Raw genomic sequence first — 17,277 nt, forward strand, 5'->3', positions numbered from 1 at the left:
TCGTTTTATGGAAGACTAGTCAGATTTTAATTTTGAATGGTCTTTTAGTAAAATTTGCTAGGCATATATTTTTAAAGAGCTTGATTGAGGTATGATTTTATACCAATAACAGTCATCTAGTTAAAGTGTACAGGTCAGTGCACACAATTCAGAGCTGTGCAGTCACTCACATAATCCAGTTTTAGAACATTCCATCACCCTAAAACGATTCTTGTTCTTTTTTGCAGTTAATCGTTGTTCCCACCTGAGGTCCAGGCAACCACTAATCTGCTTTCTGTCTCTCTACCATTGGTATTCTGATTGAGATTGCATTAAATATAAAAATTAATTTGGAAAAATCAATATCTTAATATTTAGCTTTCTCATCTGGGAGCATGGTATTTGTTTCTGTCATTCAAGCCTTCTTTTTTACTTTTTTTTTTTCTTTTTTAAAACAAAATTTTTTTTGGTGACCCCCTCACAGCTTATGGGATATTAGTTCCCCTTTTAAAAGTGCCGTAACCTGAGATCTTTTCTGAGCCTGGCTCAGAACTCTGGAGCTGAGGTATAGGAGTGTGAGGATATAGTCAATACCGTCCTCTGAGGGGATGGTATTGACATGAGGAGGCTCTGCTGAGCCTCGAGACCTCGCAGTACCTTACACCCCGCACATCCTGAGGATGATCGTCGCAGTACGTGGAAACTCCACTCGCACCATCAGGGCGCTTTGGTTTTCAGAGCCTACATGAATATAAGTATTTTCTGAGAACTGTTGAAGGAAGGAGGGATTGGGGAGAGACATGATTGTTGCTTAAGAAATTATCTAATAACTCGAGGGGATTAGATTTGCTCCAAACTGTAAGCTCAAAGAGGTTGTGATGAGTGTTACTGCTGTAGGTTTCCAGGGACAAAGCGTGGGGCGGTATGTAGTCACGAGGGAAGGTATCTGGAAAGGGGCCAGACTGGTTGGCAGCATGTATAGGATTCATCACTAGAAATACCATAGTAGAAAAATACCAATACAATTTTTAAAATATAAAACAATGCCCATAATATCCTCAGATAAAAATAAAGTAATGGTGAAAGAGAGGAAGGAACCCATTCTGGGAAGGACACATAGCCTGAAACACAGGGAAGGTGGTAGGCTGAGCAAGGAACTCACACCTGCTTGTCCTAATCTTAATGCCTTGGTGCATTTAAAGCCTCTCAACACTTTTTCTACCCACTCCAGTGTTCTTGCCTGGAGAATCCCAGGGACGGGGGAGCCTGGTGGGCTGCCGTCTCTGGGGTCGCACAGAGTCGGACACGACTGACGTGACTTAGCAGCAGCAACACTTTTTCTCTTCTGTGTCTTGTGTTCTGCTTTAGTTTGTTTAGCATTAACTGTAACATCCTTCAGGCTTGGGTGTGAGACAGAAAGGGGAGAGAACTAGCACTTACTGAATATTAGCTTCCAGTAATGCTGGGTTAGATAATCTAGACCACCTCTCCTACTGAGGGAAACTAGTAAAATAGAGCAGAATATAAAAATGTCTGCTTGAAGACACTGGAGAGCTGACAAAGTGAAGAATCGCTTTGCAGGATCTGGGAGAAGATGGAAATCCATAATGGTGAGCCCCAGCACTTGGCGTAGCTTTTGTCCTGGGGTTGTTTGTCACTCCAGAAGAGGTGAATGAGACACTCAGCAGTGTTGCAGACATCCTCAAGGGACTTGAAAGACCACAGTTGGAGCCCACGGTCTCAAGAGTGGTAGCCCTGATGAACCCTCTGGACTTTGGGTGGGGAACCCTGAAGGTTTGTACCATAGGATTAAGGGAACCAGAAGCAAATTACCCTCGCAGGGATTGAGGCTTAACTCTGAGTTACCTGGGTGACCAAGAAATACCTCGGTCCCTGAAGTTAGGTTAAGGTGATTCAAGATACCTTGCCCCCCAGTGCCTGGGTGTGCATGCAGCACCTGGGGGAAACAAACAGAAATCACCTGGAGGATGATAGCATCATCTTTAGCCTCAAACTATTTCTAAAAAATGTTTCAAATGTAATATTCGGCACCTAAATGATACACAGGCACACAAAGAGAAAAACAAACACACAAACATGAAAATGGGGACTTCCCTGGCCAGTCCAATGGTTAGGACTTGGCGGTTTCACTGCCATGGCCCCAGGGGACTAACTAATCCCTGGTCAGGAAACTAAGATCCTGCAAGTTCAGTGGCATAGCCGAAACAAAACTCAGATGCAGAGCTTACTGGATCACCAGAACCGAGGGGCAGATAGATGTTCTGATGGGAACAGCCTTAAGGTGACACAGAAGGAAGCTGGACAGGGCTGGCCAGAGGCCCTGAAGTTGCCTCCTATGACACTTGCAGGTGTGAGGGTGCAGGAACTCAGCCTGGCTCAGCATTCTCTGGGGTGTGAGCCTCTCATAGTAGGATGCTTATTTACTGGGAAGTTAAAGGCCTGCTACCTAGTTTATGTTACCAATTGCCTGTGGTGCCACTGAAATGATAGAAATCTGAAACGACCTGGATATGAATCATATACTTTTGCTTTTTTCCTGATAGTGTGCCAACAAGATACAGTTATCATTTTCCTGAAGAAAATGACTTGATTTTCCCCTGATTCTTGTTAGGGAGGGCTGGGATGGAAACTTCCACATTCCGTTTGCCTGGGAGCAGCCAGACCTGGGTTCCCTCCTAGCTCAGGATCCAACACGGACAGGTCTGGAGAAAAGACTCTTCTCATAGAATCACTGAGAGCCAGGCCTGGGGAGGACCCAGCAGTCACCAGGTCCAGTGGCCTTTCATGGAACTCTGTTTTTGAATGAACTGCTCTGAAGGGGCCTGGAGTCACCTGCCTGGACTCTTAATGTATAAAAGTACTTGGTTTTTTGGTTTAAGTAAGGTTAAGCAATGTGCCCTGGACCACATGACAAGGGATAGCAGTACTGAGTCCAGAACTCAGGCTGCCTGACTCGCAGTTGGGGAGTTCCTGTTCTGCTTCATAATGTCACTGCCTCTCACCTGCCTCCCAGCGGAGGAAAAAGAGCAGCATGAAGAGGCCAGAACCTCTGTGAAACACAGAATGACAGCAAGGAAGGTACAAGGAGATCCTCCTGCATCACATTCGGAGAGGAGGTGGTTCCCTCACACTGTCCCCAGCACACCAGGTGCCACATTCTGAAAACTTCCTGGAGCATTTGCCTATCTAACAGGACTGCGAAGGATAAAACCCACCATTCAGTTTATCCATCTGACCTTATAATTCTTCTCTTCCTGGAAGACTTCCTTTTTTAGCCACTCTTTCCTGGCTTGATATTACTCATCTTTAGGTCTCTGTTTTCATCTCATTTCCTGATTCCCCAATTTAAATGATATTTCCCTGTTATAATTCCTAATTAACCCTTTATTTTCCTTCCTATGCAATTAGCGATTACATAAAAACTTTTCAAATTATTTCTTCAATATCCATCTCTCCCATCAACAGTAAGTACCATGAGGCCAGGACTGTGTCCATCATTGCAAGGTCAAGCACAGAGGCTGGCAAACTACAGTTTGTGGGCCAAATCTGGTTTGCCGCCTGTTTTTGTATGAACCAAGAGCTGAGAATACTTTTTACACTTTTAAATAGTTGGGGAAAATATCAAAAGAAGTATATTTTGTGATGTGAAAATTATATGAACTTCAAATTTCAACGTTTATATATAAAGCTTTATTAGAACACACACACACACAAAGAGCAAACAAGCAAACAAAAAAACAACATAAAAAAGAACCAGCAAAAACAGCCACATACCAACTTTTGGAATGATCAGACATGAACTAAAAAACTAAAAACTGTACATCCTATATTCTAAAAGATAAAAAGTTAAGACTAAAAATTTCAGCAGAGAACTAGAAATTATAAAAAGTAGCAAAGACTTTAAAATGATGCAAACTAGAATTCCAGAACTAGAAAATACAATAACTAATGTTAAGTTAGCTATTGTGGTTATGGTAGTTCCAGTTCTGGACGAGACGGAGTGAACACCATCCACCCTGTATCCACCCTGTATCCCCTACTGAATGCAACTAAAAGCTTGGGCAAAACACCTGGTGCAGCTGTTTGATGACTTTGATAAACAAATAGTAGCGGACAGACTGAGGAATAAGACCAGGATTCAATAAGACCAGGAATAAGATCAGTACTATTGATTTGGCAATGTTGTTGTTTAGTCGCCAAGCCCTGTCCAACTTTCTGCGACTCCATGGACTGCAGCACACCACACTTCTCTGTCCTTCACTAGCTCTTGGAGTTTGCTCAAATTCATGTCCATTGAGTCAGTGATACTATCTAATCATCTCATCCTCTGCCACCCTCTTCTCCTTTTGTCTTCACTCTTTCCCAGCATCAGGGTTTTTTTTTCCCAATGAGTCAACTCTTTAGATCAGATGGCCAAAGTGTTGGAGCTTCAGCTTCAGCATCAATCCTTCCAATGAATATTCAGTGTTGACTTCCTTTAGGATTGACTGGTTTGATCCCCTTTCTGTCCAAGGGACTCTCAAGAGTCTTCTTCAACACCACAGTTGAAAGCATCAGTTCTTTCAGGTGCTCAGCCTTCTTTACGGTCCAGCTCTCGCACCCATATGTGACTGCTGGAAAAACCATAGCTTTGACTGTGTAGACATTTGTTGGCAAAGTGATTTCTCTGCTTTTTAATACTCTTTCTGGGTTTATCATAGCTTTTCTCCTAGGAGCAAGCATTTTTAAATTTCATGGCTATAGTCATTGTCCACAGTAATTTTGGAGCCCAAGAAGATAAAATCAGACAAAACTCCTACTATTCCCTGGCCTGGCCTATGCAGTCAGAAACTCAGAAGTAAGCACCAGTATAGAGAGAGATTCAGGAAAAGCCCTTCAAGACAGGTCTGAGAAATAGAAGAGGGAAGAGAATGGAGGAGAATCTTTCTCTCTGTTTGGAGGAGCTGTGGTCCCAAGAAGGTGGGATCAATTTCTGGTTTGTTTTTTTTTTCTCTTCTGGATTTCTTCCTCGGTCCAGGACAAGGCCTCATGTGTGAAAGTATATGACAGAGAAGGCTAAGTGAAGCCTAACTATCTGGACAGAGGAATGGAAAAGGTAATCCTAAGGACTCAGGAAGTAAAGGGTAGATCATGGAGAGGAAGTTTGGGGAAAGTTTGACTTTATAAGCTGTTTGTAAATTCCTGGGCTTATTTCCAAGCTATTCATGCATGGATCTGGTTCTGAACATTGTATCAAGAAGAACTAAGAGGGACTTTCCTCAAAGTTCAGTGGTTAAGACTTTGCACTTCCAATGGAGGGAACGTGGGTTCAATCCCTGTTCAGGGAACTAAGATCCCACTTGCCTCTGGGAGCAACCAAAAAAACCCACCAAGAGACCATCATCCAAGTCCCAGACTGGCCACTGGGTGGCACACACACAGATCTGAATAACACTGCAAAGACTTTGAAAATGGAACTGACATTGAAACTACAATCACAGAAGGTTGAATGGAACTTGGAGCCTGACCACAACCAAGTAGATTGTCTGCTGAGACAAAAGTATTAACATCCTTTATAGGATTTATTCAAGAAACCAGAATCTCATAATATTCAAAATGCCCAGGATATAATGAATATTACTTGGCATATGAGAAAGTAAGGAAAATCTCAACTTGCATGGGAAAAGGTAGTTAAAGAATGACAATGTCAAGATGGCAGATATGTTGGAATTATCTGACTTTAAAGCAATAACAAAAAGTAAGGGTGTGCACTCTGGAAATAAGTTGAAAAATAGAAAGTCTTGGCAAAGAAATACAAGATGTGAAGAACTAAATATTAATTTTAGAACTGAAAAAATAAAATAATTGAAATAAAATGACTTGCTGGTTAGGCACAACAGAAAAATGAGGATGATAGATAGTCCTGTACTTTGAAATAGTCAGTGTACTTTGAAAAAAGTCAAAATTATTCAATTTGAGTAAGAGAGAGAAAAAGACATGAATAGAACCTCAGGCATCTATGGTACAATAGCAAAATGTCTAAAATTCATGTCCTTGGATACCCCGAAAGAGAGAAGAGAGTGTGGTGCAGAAAAAATACATGAAGAAATAATGGCTGAAAACTTCCCAAATTTGGCAAAGAAATAAAAACAAAACCCCACGAACTTACAGATCAAGAAGTTCAGCAAACCTCAAATAAGAAACACCCACATAATTCCATGCCAAGGAACAGCATAATCAAATTGCTGAGAACTAAGGACAAAAAAACAATAAAATCTTGAATGTAGGAAAAAAAAATGATGCACTGTTTATAGGGGAACAGTAACTCAAGTGACTGCAATTTCTCATCAGAAACAGTAGAGGTTAAAAAGGAAGTGAAAAAATATTTTTTAACTGCTGAAATAAAAGACTTTTAAATTGATAATTCTATATTCAGCAAACATATCTGTAAGCATTGAAGGTGAAATAAAGACATTCCAAGATAAAAGGAAACTAAGGGGCTACATCACTAGCAGACCTGTTTTTAAAGAATTGCTAAAGTAAAATTTTCAGACAAAAGGAACATGATACTGGAAGGAAACTTTTAAATATCTGGGTAAATGTAATTATTTTTCTCCTCTTGAATTCTCTAAAATATGTTTGAAGGCAAAAAAATAACATTGATAGTTTTTAATGTATGTGAATGTAATATTAACATATAAAGAGGGAGAGGGTAAAGGGACCTATGTGGTGGTAAGATTGCTTCATTTCACTTGCCATGATAAAATGTTAACTTTGAGGAGACTGTGGGAAGTTAAGTGTATGTACTGTAAGCCCTAGAGCAATAATTAAAATACTATACAAAGAAATATAGTAAATATCACAACATGTAAATTTAAGTGGAATACTAAGAATTGTCAAATAATCTACAAGAAACCTGGACAGCGGAAACAGGAAGAAATAACTGAAGTAACAAATAATAAAATAATTGATGTTTAAGTCCAAACATCTAAATAATTATATTAAACTTAAGTGATCTAAATACATGAAGTAAGACATAAATTTTGAGACTGGATCAAAAACACATTCCCAACTCTAAAAATTGACTTCAAGTCCAATGGTAAAAATAACAGGGCTTCCCTGGTGGCTCAGTGGTAAAGAATCTGTCATGCCAGTGCAGGGGATGGGTTCAATCCCCAGTCCAGGAAGATCCCACGTGCTGTGGAGCAACTAAGTCTGTGCACCACAACTATTGTGCCTCTGCTCTAGAGCCCGGAAGCCACAACTACTGAGCCCACGTGCTGCAATGACTAGAGCCTGAGCTCCGCAACAAGAGAAGCCACCACGATGGGAAGCCTGCACATTGCAACTAGCGAGTAGCCCTAGGGCAGCAACATAGACCCAACATAGCCAAAAATAAATTAATAAAAAATTTTAAAGTAGAGTAATAGAAAATATATATAATGCAAACACTAATCAATGGAAATTTGGACTGGCTATGGCTCAGATGGTAAAGAATCTGCCTAAAATGTGGGAGACCCAGCTTGGATCCCTGGGTTGGGAAAATCCTCTGAAAAAGGGCATGGCTACCCAAGGAGATCAGCCCTGGGATTTCTTTGGAGGGAATGATGCTGAAGCTGAAACTCCAGTACTTCGGCCACCTCATGTGAAGAGTCGACTCATTGGAAAAGACTCTGATGCTGGGAGGGATTGGGGGCAGGAGGAGAAGGGGACGACAGAGGATGAGATGGCTGGATGGCATCACTGACTCAAGGGACGTGAGTCTGAGTGAACTCCAGGAGTTGGTGATGGACAGGGAGGCCTGGCGTGCTGCTATTCACGCGGTCGCAAAGAGTCGGACACGACTGAGCGACTGAACTGAACTGACCCACTTCAGTATTCTTGCCTGGAGAATTCCACAAACAGAGGAGCCTGGTGGAGTACAGTCCATGCAATGGCAAAGAGACACGACTGAGCAGCTAGCTAACACTTTGACTTTCACATATTAAAATCAGACAAAGCATGTGTGTGCCTGTTTGCCTGGAATTCTCCAGGCAAGAATACTAGAGTGGTTGCCATGCCCTCCTCTAGGGGGTCTTCCCAACCCGGGATTGAACCTGCATCTTTTGCCTCTCCTGCATTGGCAGGCAGCTGCTTCTTTACCACTGTACCACTGGGAAGCCCCCAAACAAAGCCAACTTCAGAGCAAAGAAAATTACCAGGAAAAAGTAATGAATTGCATAATGATAAAAGAGTCAATTCAAGAAGATGAAAATGAGTTTGCCCCTAACAACAGAGCTTCAAAATACATGAAGTAAAGCTCGCAGAACTAAAGGGAGAAACAGACAAATCGACAGTTATAGTTGGAGACTATATTTTTAAACTCCTGTCAATAATCAACTGAACTAGCAAACAGTAAGAATAGAAAAGAACCAGAGGACTTCCCTGGTGGTACAGTGGTTAAGAATCTACCTGCCAGTGCAGGGGACACAGGTTCAATCCCTGGTCCGGGAAGATTTCACATGCCACGGAGCAACTAAGCCCATCTACCACAACTACTGAAGCCCATGTGCCTAGAGCCTGTACTTCACAAGAGAAGACACCACAGTGAGAAGCCCATGCACCTCAATGAAAAGTAGCCCACTCTCCTAAACTAGAGAAAACCCAGGAGCAACAATGAAGACCCAGCACAACATAAATAATTTTTTTTTTAAAGACTAGAGTTGAATAGCCTTATCAACCAACTGGATCTAATAGCCATATAGAATGCTCTGTGTAACAACAGCAGAATACTTACTAGTTTCAGGTACATATAAGACCTTCACTATAATAGATCATATGATGGGTCATAAATGTTAACAAATGTAAAATGATTGAAATCATACAAAGCATGTTCTCTGACAAAAATGAAATAAAAGTAGAAATCAGTGATGGAAAGATAATAGGAAAGTCTCCAAACACTTTAAAATTAAACATCACTTTTATGGGTCAAATAGGAAGGACTTTAAATCAATTGGGAAATATTTTGAACTGAATAAAAGTGAAAATACAACATCTCAGAATTTTGCTGCTGCTAATTAGTGTACTGATGAACATTTATAGCATTAAATATTTATTTTAGAAACACCAAAGGTCTGAGGTCAAAACTCTGAGCTCTTATATTGAGTAACTAGAAAAGAAAGAACAAAATTAACCCACAGCAATCAAAAGAAAGGAAATAGTAATGAAAAGAGAAAAAACAGTGAAATTGAAAACTAAAACTATGGAAAAATAAACCAGAATCTTATTTGAGAAGATCGATAATATTGATAAACCTCTAACAAGTCCCACAAGGAAAAAAAAAAAAAGAGACAAGTTACCTGTATTCAGAATGAAAGAGGAGCTTGATTGTGGTAATCATTTCACAGTATATAGGTTAAGTCTTCCCCCTAAAATCTTTAGGGCTGCATGGTTTCCTGGGAAATTATATCAAAGATTTAAAGATGACGAACCCTCTATATGAGCCCTGGGTCTGGGTTTCATCAAGAAATAGATTCCAGGTCCTTGACACTGCCCAGCTCCATCCCTGTTAAGCCCTTGGCTTTGAATCCTGCTTCCCAAAACCAGCGCTCCAGCACCATGCCCTCTCAGAGGGTGACAAGCCATAGTATTTGTCATTCAGTGGTTCATTTCTGTGAACCTCCTATGTGCCTTGGCCTATGAACATTGCAAAGGTAAATCAAACTGGTTCCTTAATCCCTGAGAATATACAGGGAAGACGGAAAGACAAGATAGCAAATTAAAACTACTAATGTTCTTCATAATGAAAAAGCTCCCATAGAACCAGCTAGTTTCACCCCAGCTCACACAAGTTTTATTTTTAAGAAGTACATGACATTCCTCCTCAGATCTCTACCCAGTTCCAGAGGCAGACACACACACCCCATAGTGTTCAGAGACATAAACCTTTATAGTTATTGTGTACCTAGTCTAACCCTGGACCTGAGCTGGGCCCTCTTCAGAAGGGAAGAGTTCAAAGACTAGCAGATGAAACATGTGCATGAAGCAAATAACTGCCACAGAGAATGAGGCTATAATGATAGAACTAGGTACATTTGCCATGGATACATAAGACAGGAAGCCACTTAAATTTTGGGGGATGGAGGAGGGAGCTCAAGGGCTTCCTTGGTAGCTCAGCTGGTAAAGAATCCGCCTACAATGCAGGAGACCCTGGTTTGATTCCTGGGTCAGGAGGGTCCCTGGAGAAGGGATAGGTGACCCTCTCCAGTATTCTTGGGCTTCCCCGGTAGCTCAGATGGTAAAGAATCTGCCTGCACTGCCAGAGACCTGGGTTCAATCCCTGGGTTGGAAGACCCCCTGGAGGAGGGCATGGCAACCCACTCCAGTGTTCTTGCCTGGGGAATCCCCATGGACAGAGGAGCCTGGCAGGCTACAGTCCATGGGTTCACAAGGAGTCAGACCAAACCGAGCGACTAAGCACAGCACAAGGGAACTCAGAAGTCTTCAGAGAAGAGAAGAAACTTGAGGGAAGTCTTCAGGGAAAAGGAGTCCTACAGGTGAGCAATGAGAAGACTGAGAATGTCCAGCAGAGAAGAAACAAAGTGATTATAAAATAGCACAGTAGTCAGTATGGTGTCAGTGCTATAGGATGGAGGAACCCAAGAGATGAGCTTGGAGAGACAGACCTGGCTCTCCTGCTGAAAGGCCTCACTGATCGCACAAGGGCCTGTTTACTTATTCATTTTCATTCTTCATTAGCTTTTGTGGAATATGTGTCATAGGCACATGGTATAAAATTCGTGAAGTATGAGAAGTTTTTAGAGAATATTAAACCTTCACCCTTTCTCTACTGCCCCCACCCCATTCCTCTTCCTGAAGTCAGTTGCTGTAACTGGTATGTTGGGCATCCTTCTAGATCTGTTTTCTGTGCATTTACAAGTATATGTGTCTGTATTTCCCGCAGACAGGTGGTGTATGTTATTTTCTGTCCCAATACCTTGCTTTTTTATTTGGATATTTATTTTACTTATTTGGGATGTGGATGTACCAGAATTCATTGAGTTAATCCCATATGGAAGTAAGTTAGATCATTTCTTGCTGTTTTTGTAGTTGTTCAGTCGCTAAGTCATGTCTGACTCTTTTCGACCCCATGGACTGCAGCACGTCAGGCTTCCCTGTCCTTTACCATCTCCTGGAGCTTGCTGAAGCTCGTGTCCATTGAATGAGTGATGCCATCCAACCATCTCATCCTCTCTTGTTGCTTTCTCCTCTTCCCTCAGTCTTTCCCAGCATCATATCTAGTCTTTTGCTATTGTAAACTATACTGCAATAAATATCCCTGTATGTATGTCCATTTGGACATGGAAGTATTCTGTAAACTCCTAGGAATGGGATTTTGGGGTCAAAGAGTGTGAGTATTTTCAGTTTAAGTAGGTAAAGCCAGATTGCTATCCGTGGAGGCTGTGCTGATGCCTGTTTCCTCACACCCTGGCGTGCAGAGAGTATTCTTCAACTTCTTGCTGTATTAGGTTGGGGCTTTTAGGCTTTAACCTGTAAGTGATGATAAGTCACTGAGAGGCTTTTAAGCAGGGGAGTGTCACAATCAGATTTATATTTTGGAAAGATCAGTTGGGCTGCAAATTTGCAGGGGCAAAGACTAGAGTCAGAGACACCAATTAGGAGGCTTAGGCAAGACAGAATTGTTGGCAGCTTAGATTAGGCTCTTGGCTGTGGAGACAGAAGGGAATGGATATTGAGATAGTGAAGCTGTAGGTTCTATAGGACTGATCAGTTCAGGGGTGAGGGGGAGTGAAGATAGCTTTAATCAGCAGTTCCATTCATGGGACTTCCCTGGTGGTCCAGTGGTTAAGACACTGCTTCCACTGCAGCGGGTGCAGGTTCAGTCCCTAGTCCAGAAACTAGGATCTCCCATGCCGCAAGGCAAGGCCAAAAAGATAAAAAGGTTCTGTTCACATGAGCCATGTAAATTTAAAGTTCTCATGCCCATATTAATATTTCCTAATCCTAGAGTATGAGAAGTAAAAAGATAGTAGCATTCATCAGTTGGACTTAATATTTGATGGCTCCTAATAGTCTCTAAACTTTTTTTTTTTTTTTTTGTATTCATACTGTTCATTCAGCATCCCATGTGGAAGTGAAAGTGTTAGTCAATCACTTGAAAGTGTCCAACTCTTTGCGACTTCATGGATTGCAGCCTGCCAGGCTCCCCTGTCCATGGGATTTCCCAGGCAAGAATACTGGAGTGGGTTGCCATTCCCTTCTCTAGGGGATCTTTCCAACCCAAGAATCGAACCCAGGTCTTCTGCATTGCAGACAGATTCTTTATTGTCTGAGCCACCAGGGACAGCATTCCACATTCAGTAAAGTAGCTTTAAATTCTAGACTTGATTATAGCTTATGCATAAAGTCTTTCATTATGTACTCTTTGCTCTTTTTAAAAATTGGAATATAACTGCTTTACAGTGTTGTGTTAATTTCTGCTGTACAACGTCATGAGTCAGCTATAGTTATACATGTGTCCCCTCCCTCTTGAGCCTCCTTCCCAGCCTCCCCCCATCCCACCCTCTAGGTCGTCACAGAGCACCAGACTGAGCTCCCTGCGCTATATAGCAGGCTCCGTCTAGCTATGGTTTTGTGTGTGGTTCTTCTGATACTTAGAAATATTTGTATGTGATAATGTATAATTTAAATTCTATATTAATATGTCTATAATTTTATGTTTAATGAATGTCTTTTACTTTCTTATGAGTGGTATTTCCACTTCCTCCCTATCTTTTTTCCCTTTCATTTTCTCTCTCCTATTAGCCCAAAGTTGTATTTCTAAATGGCTATCTTTCTTTATATATATAAATATCCTATATTTCTATTACCTGGGTTTTCAGCTTTGAATCATGCCTCTGATTCCTAGCCTGTATAAGTGATACAGTTAAGGCCCTCACGCCACTCATCATCTTGCTCCTTCCCCTTCTATGCTAGTTGTATCATTTCTGCATTGTCAGGGCATAAGCATTGACATTCTGATCTGCCACTCTAAACTTTTTTGTTTTAGTCTTGATTAACCAGAGGGTTAACTGCATATTCACTGTTCACCATCAGTTGTTTTCCTGTGGTTTCCCAATCATTTTTTGGTTGACCAAAGTTTGTTCTCCAGTAATTTCCTCCAGGGCCCTGGGAACACTCATCCTTAAGCCCTTTCATATTCAAAAACAATTTTCTTAGCAATTTTCAGGAGGTTTCTTCAGGAGTGTGTTTTTTGTTGATGTTTTTTGAGATCTGCCTCTGGTAGGCTGTTCTACTTTTCTTTCCCTGACTCCATTGGACATCTCCCTTATATGTCTTCTGCTGGATTTCCACCCAGTCTTCCGCAGTCCTACAGTCTTACAGCCTCCCAGAGTTTCATCTGTCTGCTTTTGGCAGTCCTTACCTCCCCATGCTTTTTTGAGACTATAGGTTTTATCAGCCTCCAGTTCCACTAACAATGGAATTTGCTTTATTTTTTCTTGTTTTGAGCATATCCAAGAGGGAAGAGGCAAATTACTGTTCAGGCCACTGTGTTTAGATAGAAGGTCCTTTAATTATATTTAAATGTGTGACATTATAAATAAAAGCAAAGAACTTGCCATTTGAAGTTAGACACTCCTGGCTTATAAACTCTCCTATTTACTGTCTGATAATGGACAAACCACATTTCTTCTCTGACCATCAGTGTTCTTATCTCTAAAGTAGAGGTAATTCTTATAACTATTTCATATTGTTGTGAGGAGTGAGGTAATGCCTATATAGTAAATGAGGGCCTAGCCTACTGTTTTGCATATAGAGGGTGTTCAGAAGGGTGACATTGTAACATTTCATGGATCTCCTGGCATACATGTCATTCACAGCGACTTTAACCTTCTATGACTGCTGCTGCTGCTGCAGCTAAGTTACTTCAGTCGTGTCCGACTCTGTGTGACCCCACAGACGGCAGTCCACCAGGCTCCCCCATCCCTGGGATTCTCCAGACAAGAACACTGGAGTGGGTTGCCATTTCCTTCTCCAGTGCATGAAAGTGAAAAGTGAAAGGGAAGTCGCTCAGTCCTGTCCGACTCTTCGCGACTCCATGGACTGCAGCCTACCAGGCTCCTCCGTCCATGGAATTTTCCAGGCAAGAGTACTGGAGTGGGATGCCATTGCCTTCTCCGACTAGCATTATGTAATTACTGCTCACTCAGCATTAATGGTGATGTTGCCCCCGATGCTGTCAAGGAGACCCTTCAGTACTCTCCCACCTCACCCATCATTCTATCCAGAGCAGTAGTGCCATAGGAGAGGGAAAGGTTGATTGCTCAGAAGCCCTGAGAGAAGACACCCCTTCAAATGGTAGGGGTGAGGGGAGGGGTAGTACCTGAAAAGAGTCCATCAGGAAAGGCAAGATTTCTTCAGGGAGAGGTGGGAAGGCCCAGAGCTAGACCTGGATTCTGGATATTACTTTATCTGGACTCTGGGTTCAGGGGTTTGGTGGGTGGGCATGGGACTTTGTCACCCCTAACAGGCCTGAGAAACCAGGTGACTGGATTCCCATCACGGCAGTTTAAGGCCCGAGGAGACTGGGACATCAGATTGGAAAGAGAGCTTAAGGCACCTGTAGTTAAGTTCTTGCTTTTGTCCATGTGTTCCCAGGTCCAGGAGTCCCAGGCAACCATAGCTCCTGCATCGGCCAGCAGCAGCTCTGATCCAATCTCTGATGGTCACAGCGCCTCTAGAAGTCAGGGCATCATTGAGCCTATGGATGCAGAAACCCAGGAGGACAGGAGAATGTCTGTTGACCAGAAAACAGGAGGTGATAAGAATACAGAGGTGCATAGGAAGATGCAAGTGGACGGGAGGACGCAGGGAAACCAAACAGAAGCCTCCCAATGGACTCAGACAGATAGGATAGCACAAGTGGATGTTGTGATGCAAGGAAGTGAGAAGTCAGAGTCGGACAGGAGTTCCCAGGAGGATGTGATGGCACAAGGAAGGGTGGGGACACAGGCAGCAGAGAGGACCCAGGAAGACGGCCGGGTGCAGCAAGACAAGGGGACACAGTCAGAGGGGAGCATGCCCTCAGCCACGAAAGGTCACTCACAGAAGGCGTCCACGAGCAGTCTCAGCCCACACTCCAGGGCCCCCAAACGCCCACCTTTGGAGGATCCTAGGTCTCCTCAGGTTATTGAAGGCTTTGGACAGAGCCAGGAAGAGTTCTCTGTCCCAGACAAACCGGGTTGTATGCTCACATCTGACAAGACACCAGAACCAGCCTCTGGGAACCAGGAGGAAGCTCTGCTGGGTCCCCTAGCGGGGGGCCTTGCTCCCAGGGCACAACTGCCTCCTGAGGTCCATTCGGAGCAGGTGGGAGGAGAGCGCTCTGGAGGGCTGGACTGGTTCGCTCCAGGGAGGGACAAACCAAGGGAGGGCCTGTTCCAGGGTCCGAGGGAGGAAGAGCTGGGAAGAGTGCCACCTGCAGCTCTGGGTGGCCGTCCTCCAGGGGGCTTAGGCCCCAAGGGGCGCTCCCTGCCCTCTCCCCCTGATGCTGGCCTGACTCGTCATTCCCAGGAGGGGCTGCCCAGCACCCCAACTTCTCAGCCCAGGAGTGCAGCTGCCTTCCCTCCCTCTGAGGACAAGACCTTGCTGAGCTCTGCTCCCTCACTGCACCTGGGGCCAGGGACACCCAGCCAGAGTCACCCTCCAGAAACCGTGGCGGCAAACAGCGAGGGGGCCTGCGCCAAGGTGCCAGATGCGGATGGGAGGACTTCAGGTCCCCGAACATGTGACCCTGGCCTCATAGACTCCCTGAAGAACTACTTGCTTCTGCTGCTAAAGCTGTCCAGCTCAGAAACAAGTGGAGGGGGCCCAGAGTCTCAGGGGGAAGCTGCCGCTGGGGGTCCGGCGCCCCTGTCCACGCTGGCCCCCACCATAGAAGTGGCCGGCCTGAGTCCGCGAACATCACGGCGCATCCTGGAGCGCGTGGAGAACAACCACTTGGTGCAGAGCGCGCAGACCCTCCTGCTGAGCCCCAGCACCTCCCGCCGCCTCACCGGCCTCCTGGACCGCGAGGTGGAGGCTGGCCGGCAGGCCCTGGCTGCTGCCCGGCGCCCAGGCCCCAGCCCCCTCTCGGTCCCTGCCATCGTGGTCGGTGAGGCGGAGGGCCCTGGGCTGGCCTCAGGAGGATCCAGTGAGGGTGAGGGAGAGTTTCCCCTTGAGGGGCCTGGCCTCCTGGAGGCCTCCCGGGAAAGCAGCGTGGGCGGGCTGCTTAGGGAGGAGGGTGGTGGGCAGGTAGCCCCTGGGCAGGGCCTGCTGTCAACTGAGAGCAGAGCCCAGCAGCCCTCCCCAGAGGAGGAGGCCCTGGGGGAGGCGCTCCCCGCGGCGACGCCCGAGGAGCTGGCTCTGGGGGCCCGGAGGAAGAGATTTCTCCCAAAGGTAAAAGCTGCGGGAGACGGAGAGGGTGCCAAGCCCGAAGAAAGGGAGAGCCCCTCAGTCTCCCCCAGGGGCCCCAGGAAGGCCCTTGGACCTGGGTCCCCAGGGACTCCTGGGCGGGAGAGACGCTCCCCGACTCAAGGCAGAAAGGCAGGCATGCTGGAGGTGCCGCGGGCAGAGGAGGAGTCGGCAGCAGGAGACCCAGCCCCCAGCCCGAAAGCTGGCAGTCTAGATGCTGAGCTGGCCCTGGAGGAAGGCAATCAGGATGCTCTGGCCAAGTCCAGGAAGGCCAAAGACCTGCTGAAAGGTGAGTACTGGGTATGGCCTCCCAGGAGAGGACACTGCTGGGTCACCTGCCTGCTGGAGACCTGGTGCACTTCTGTAAAGGTATTCCCATGTAATAATCCCACAGGCTGTAGAATCAGAAAGGCTTAGTTTTTGTCCTGGCTCTGTGGCTTGGAGCTGATAATAGGACCAGCTTCATAACATTATGAGGTTAAATGGCATAGAATAAATCAAGGGCTCATCCTGGGGCCCAGCTTCAATAGCATCCTAGCTCTAGCATCATCATCATTGTCGTCACTACCATCATCCCCTTTGCAGACTCGTCCCATGAATACAGAGTGGTGCAGACAGGACTCAAATGCAGGGTCCTAGGGTTAGGAGCCCAGGCTACAGGCTGAACGTCCTCTCTTGACTGCTCTTTTTGGCCTCAGCTGTGAGGCTCTGCCTGGCCTGGAGTGGGGCTGCACAGCTGGGTTCTTTCTAGCAAAACTGTGTGATCTGAAGTCAGGGCAAAGGCCGCAGAGACACAGATGTGGCGGGAGTGGGTGAAGTGATGGGTGTGTGTGGTGGTGGGGAGAG

At 44.8% G+C, this 17,277-nt stretch overlaps 1 protein-coding gene across 3 annotated transcripts in view; it reads left to right on the forward strand.

Annotated features, from left to right (window-relative positions):
- The window catches only part of ALPK3 (alpha kinase 3), a 57,095-nt gene that overhangs the window by 25,147 nt on the left and 14,671 nt on the right, over positions 1-17,277 (forward strand). For all 3 annotated transcript variants that reach the window (XM_069560379.1, XM_069560380.1, XM_069560381.1), the window contains one exon: positions 14,638-16,720. In XM_069560379.1, the coding sequence (XP_069416480.1) occupies positions 14,638-16,720 (2,083 nt within the window). The remainder of the gene's footprint in view (positions 1-14,637; positions 16,721-17,277) is intronic.

Source organism: Ovis canadensis, chromosome 18 (genome assembly GCF_042477335.2).
Source record: "Ovis canadensis isolate MfBH-ARS-UI-01 breed Bighorn chromosome 18, ARS-UI_OviCan_v2, whole genome shotgun sequence".
NCBI lineage: Eukaryota > Metazoa > Chordata > Mammalia > Artiodactyla > Bovidae > Ovis > Ovis canadensis.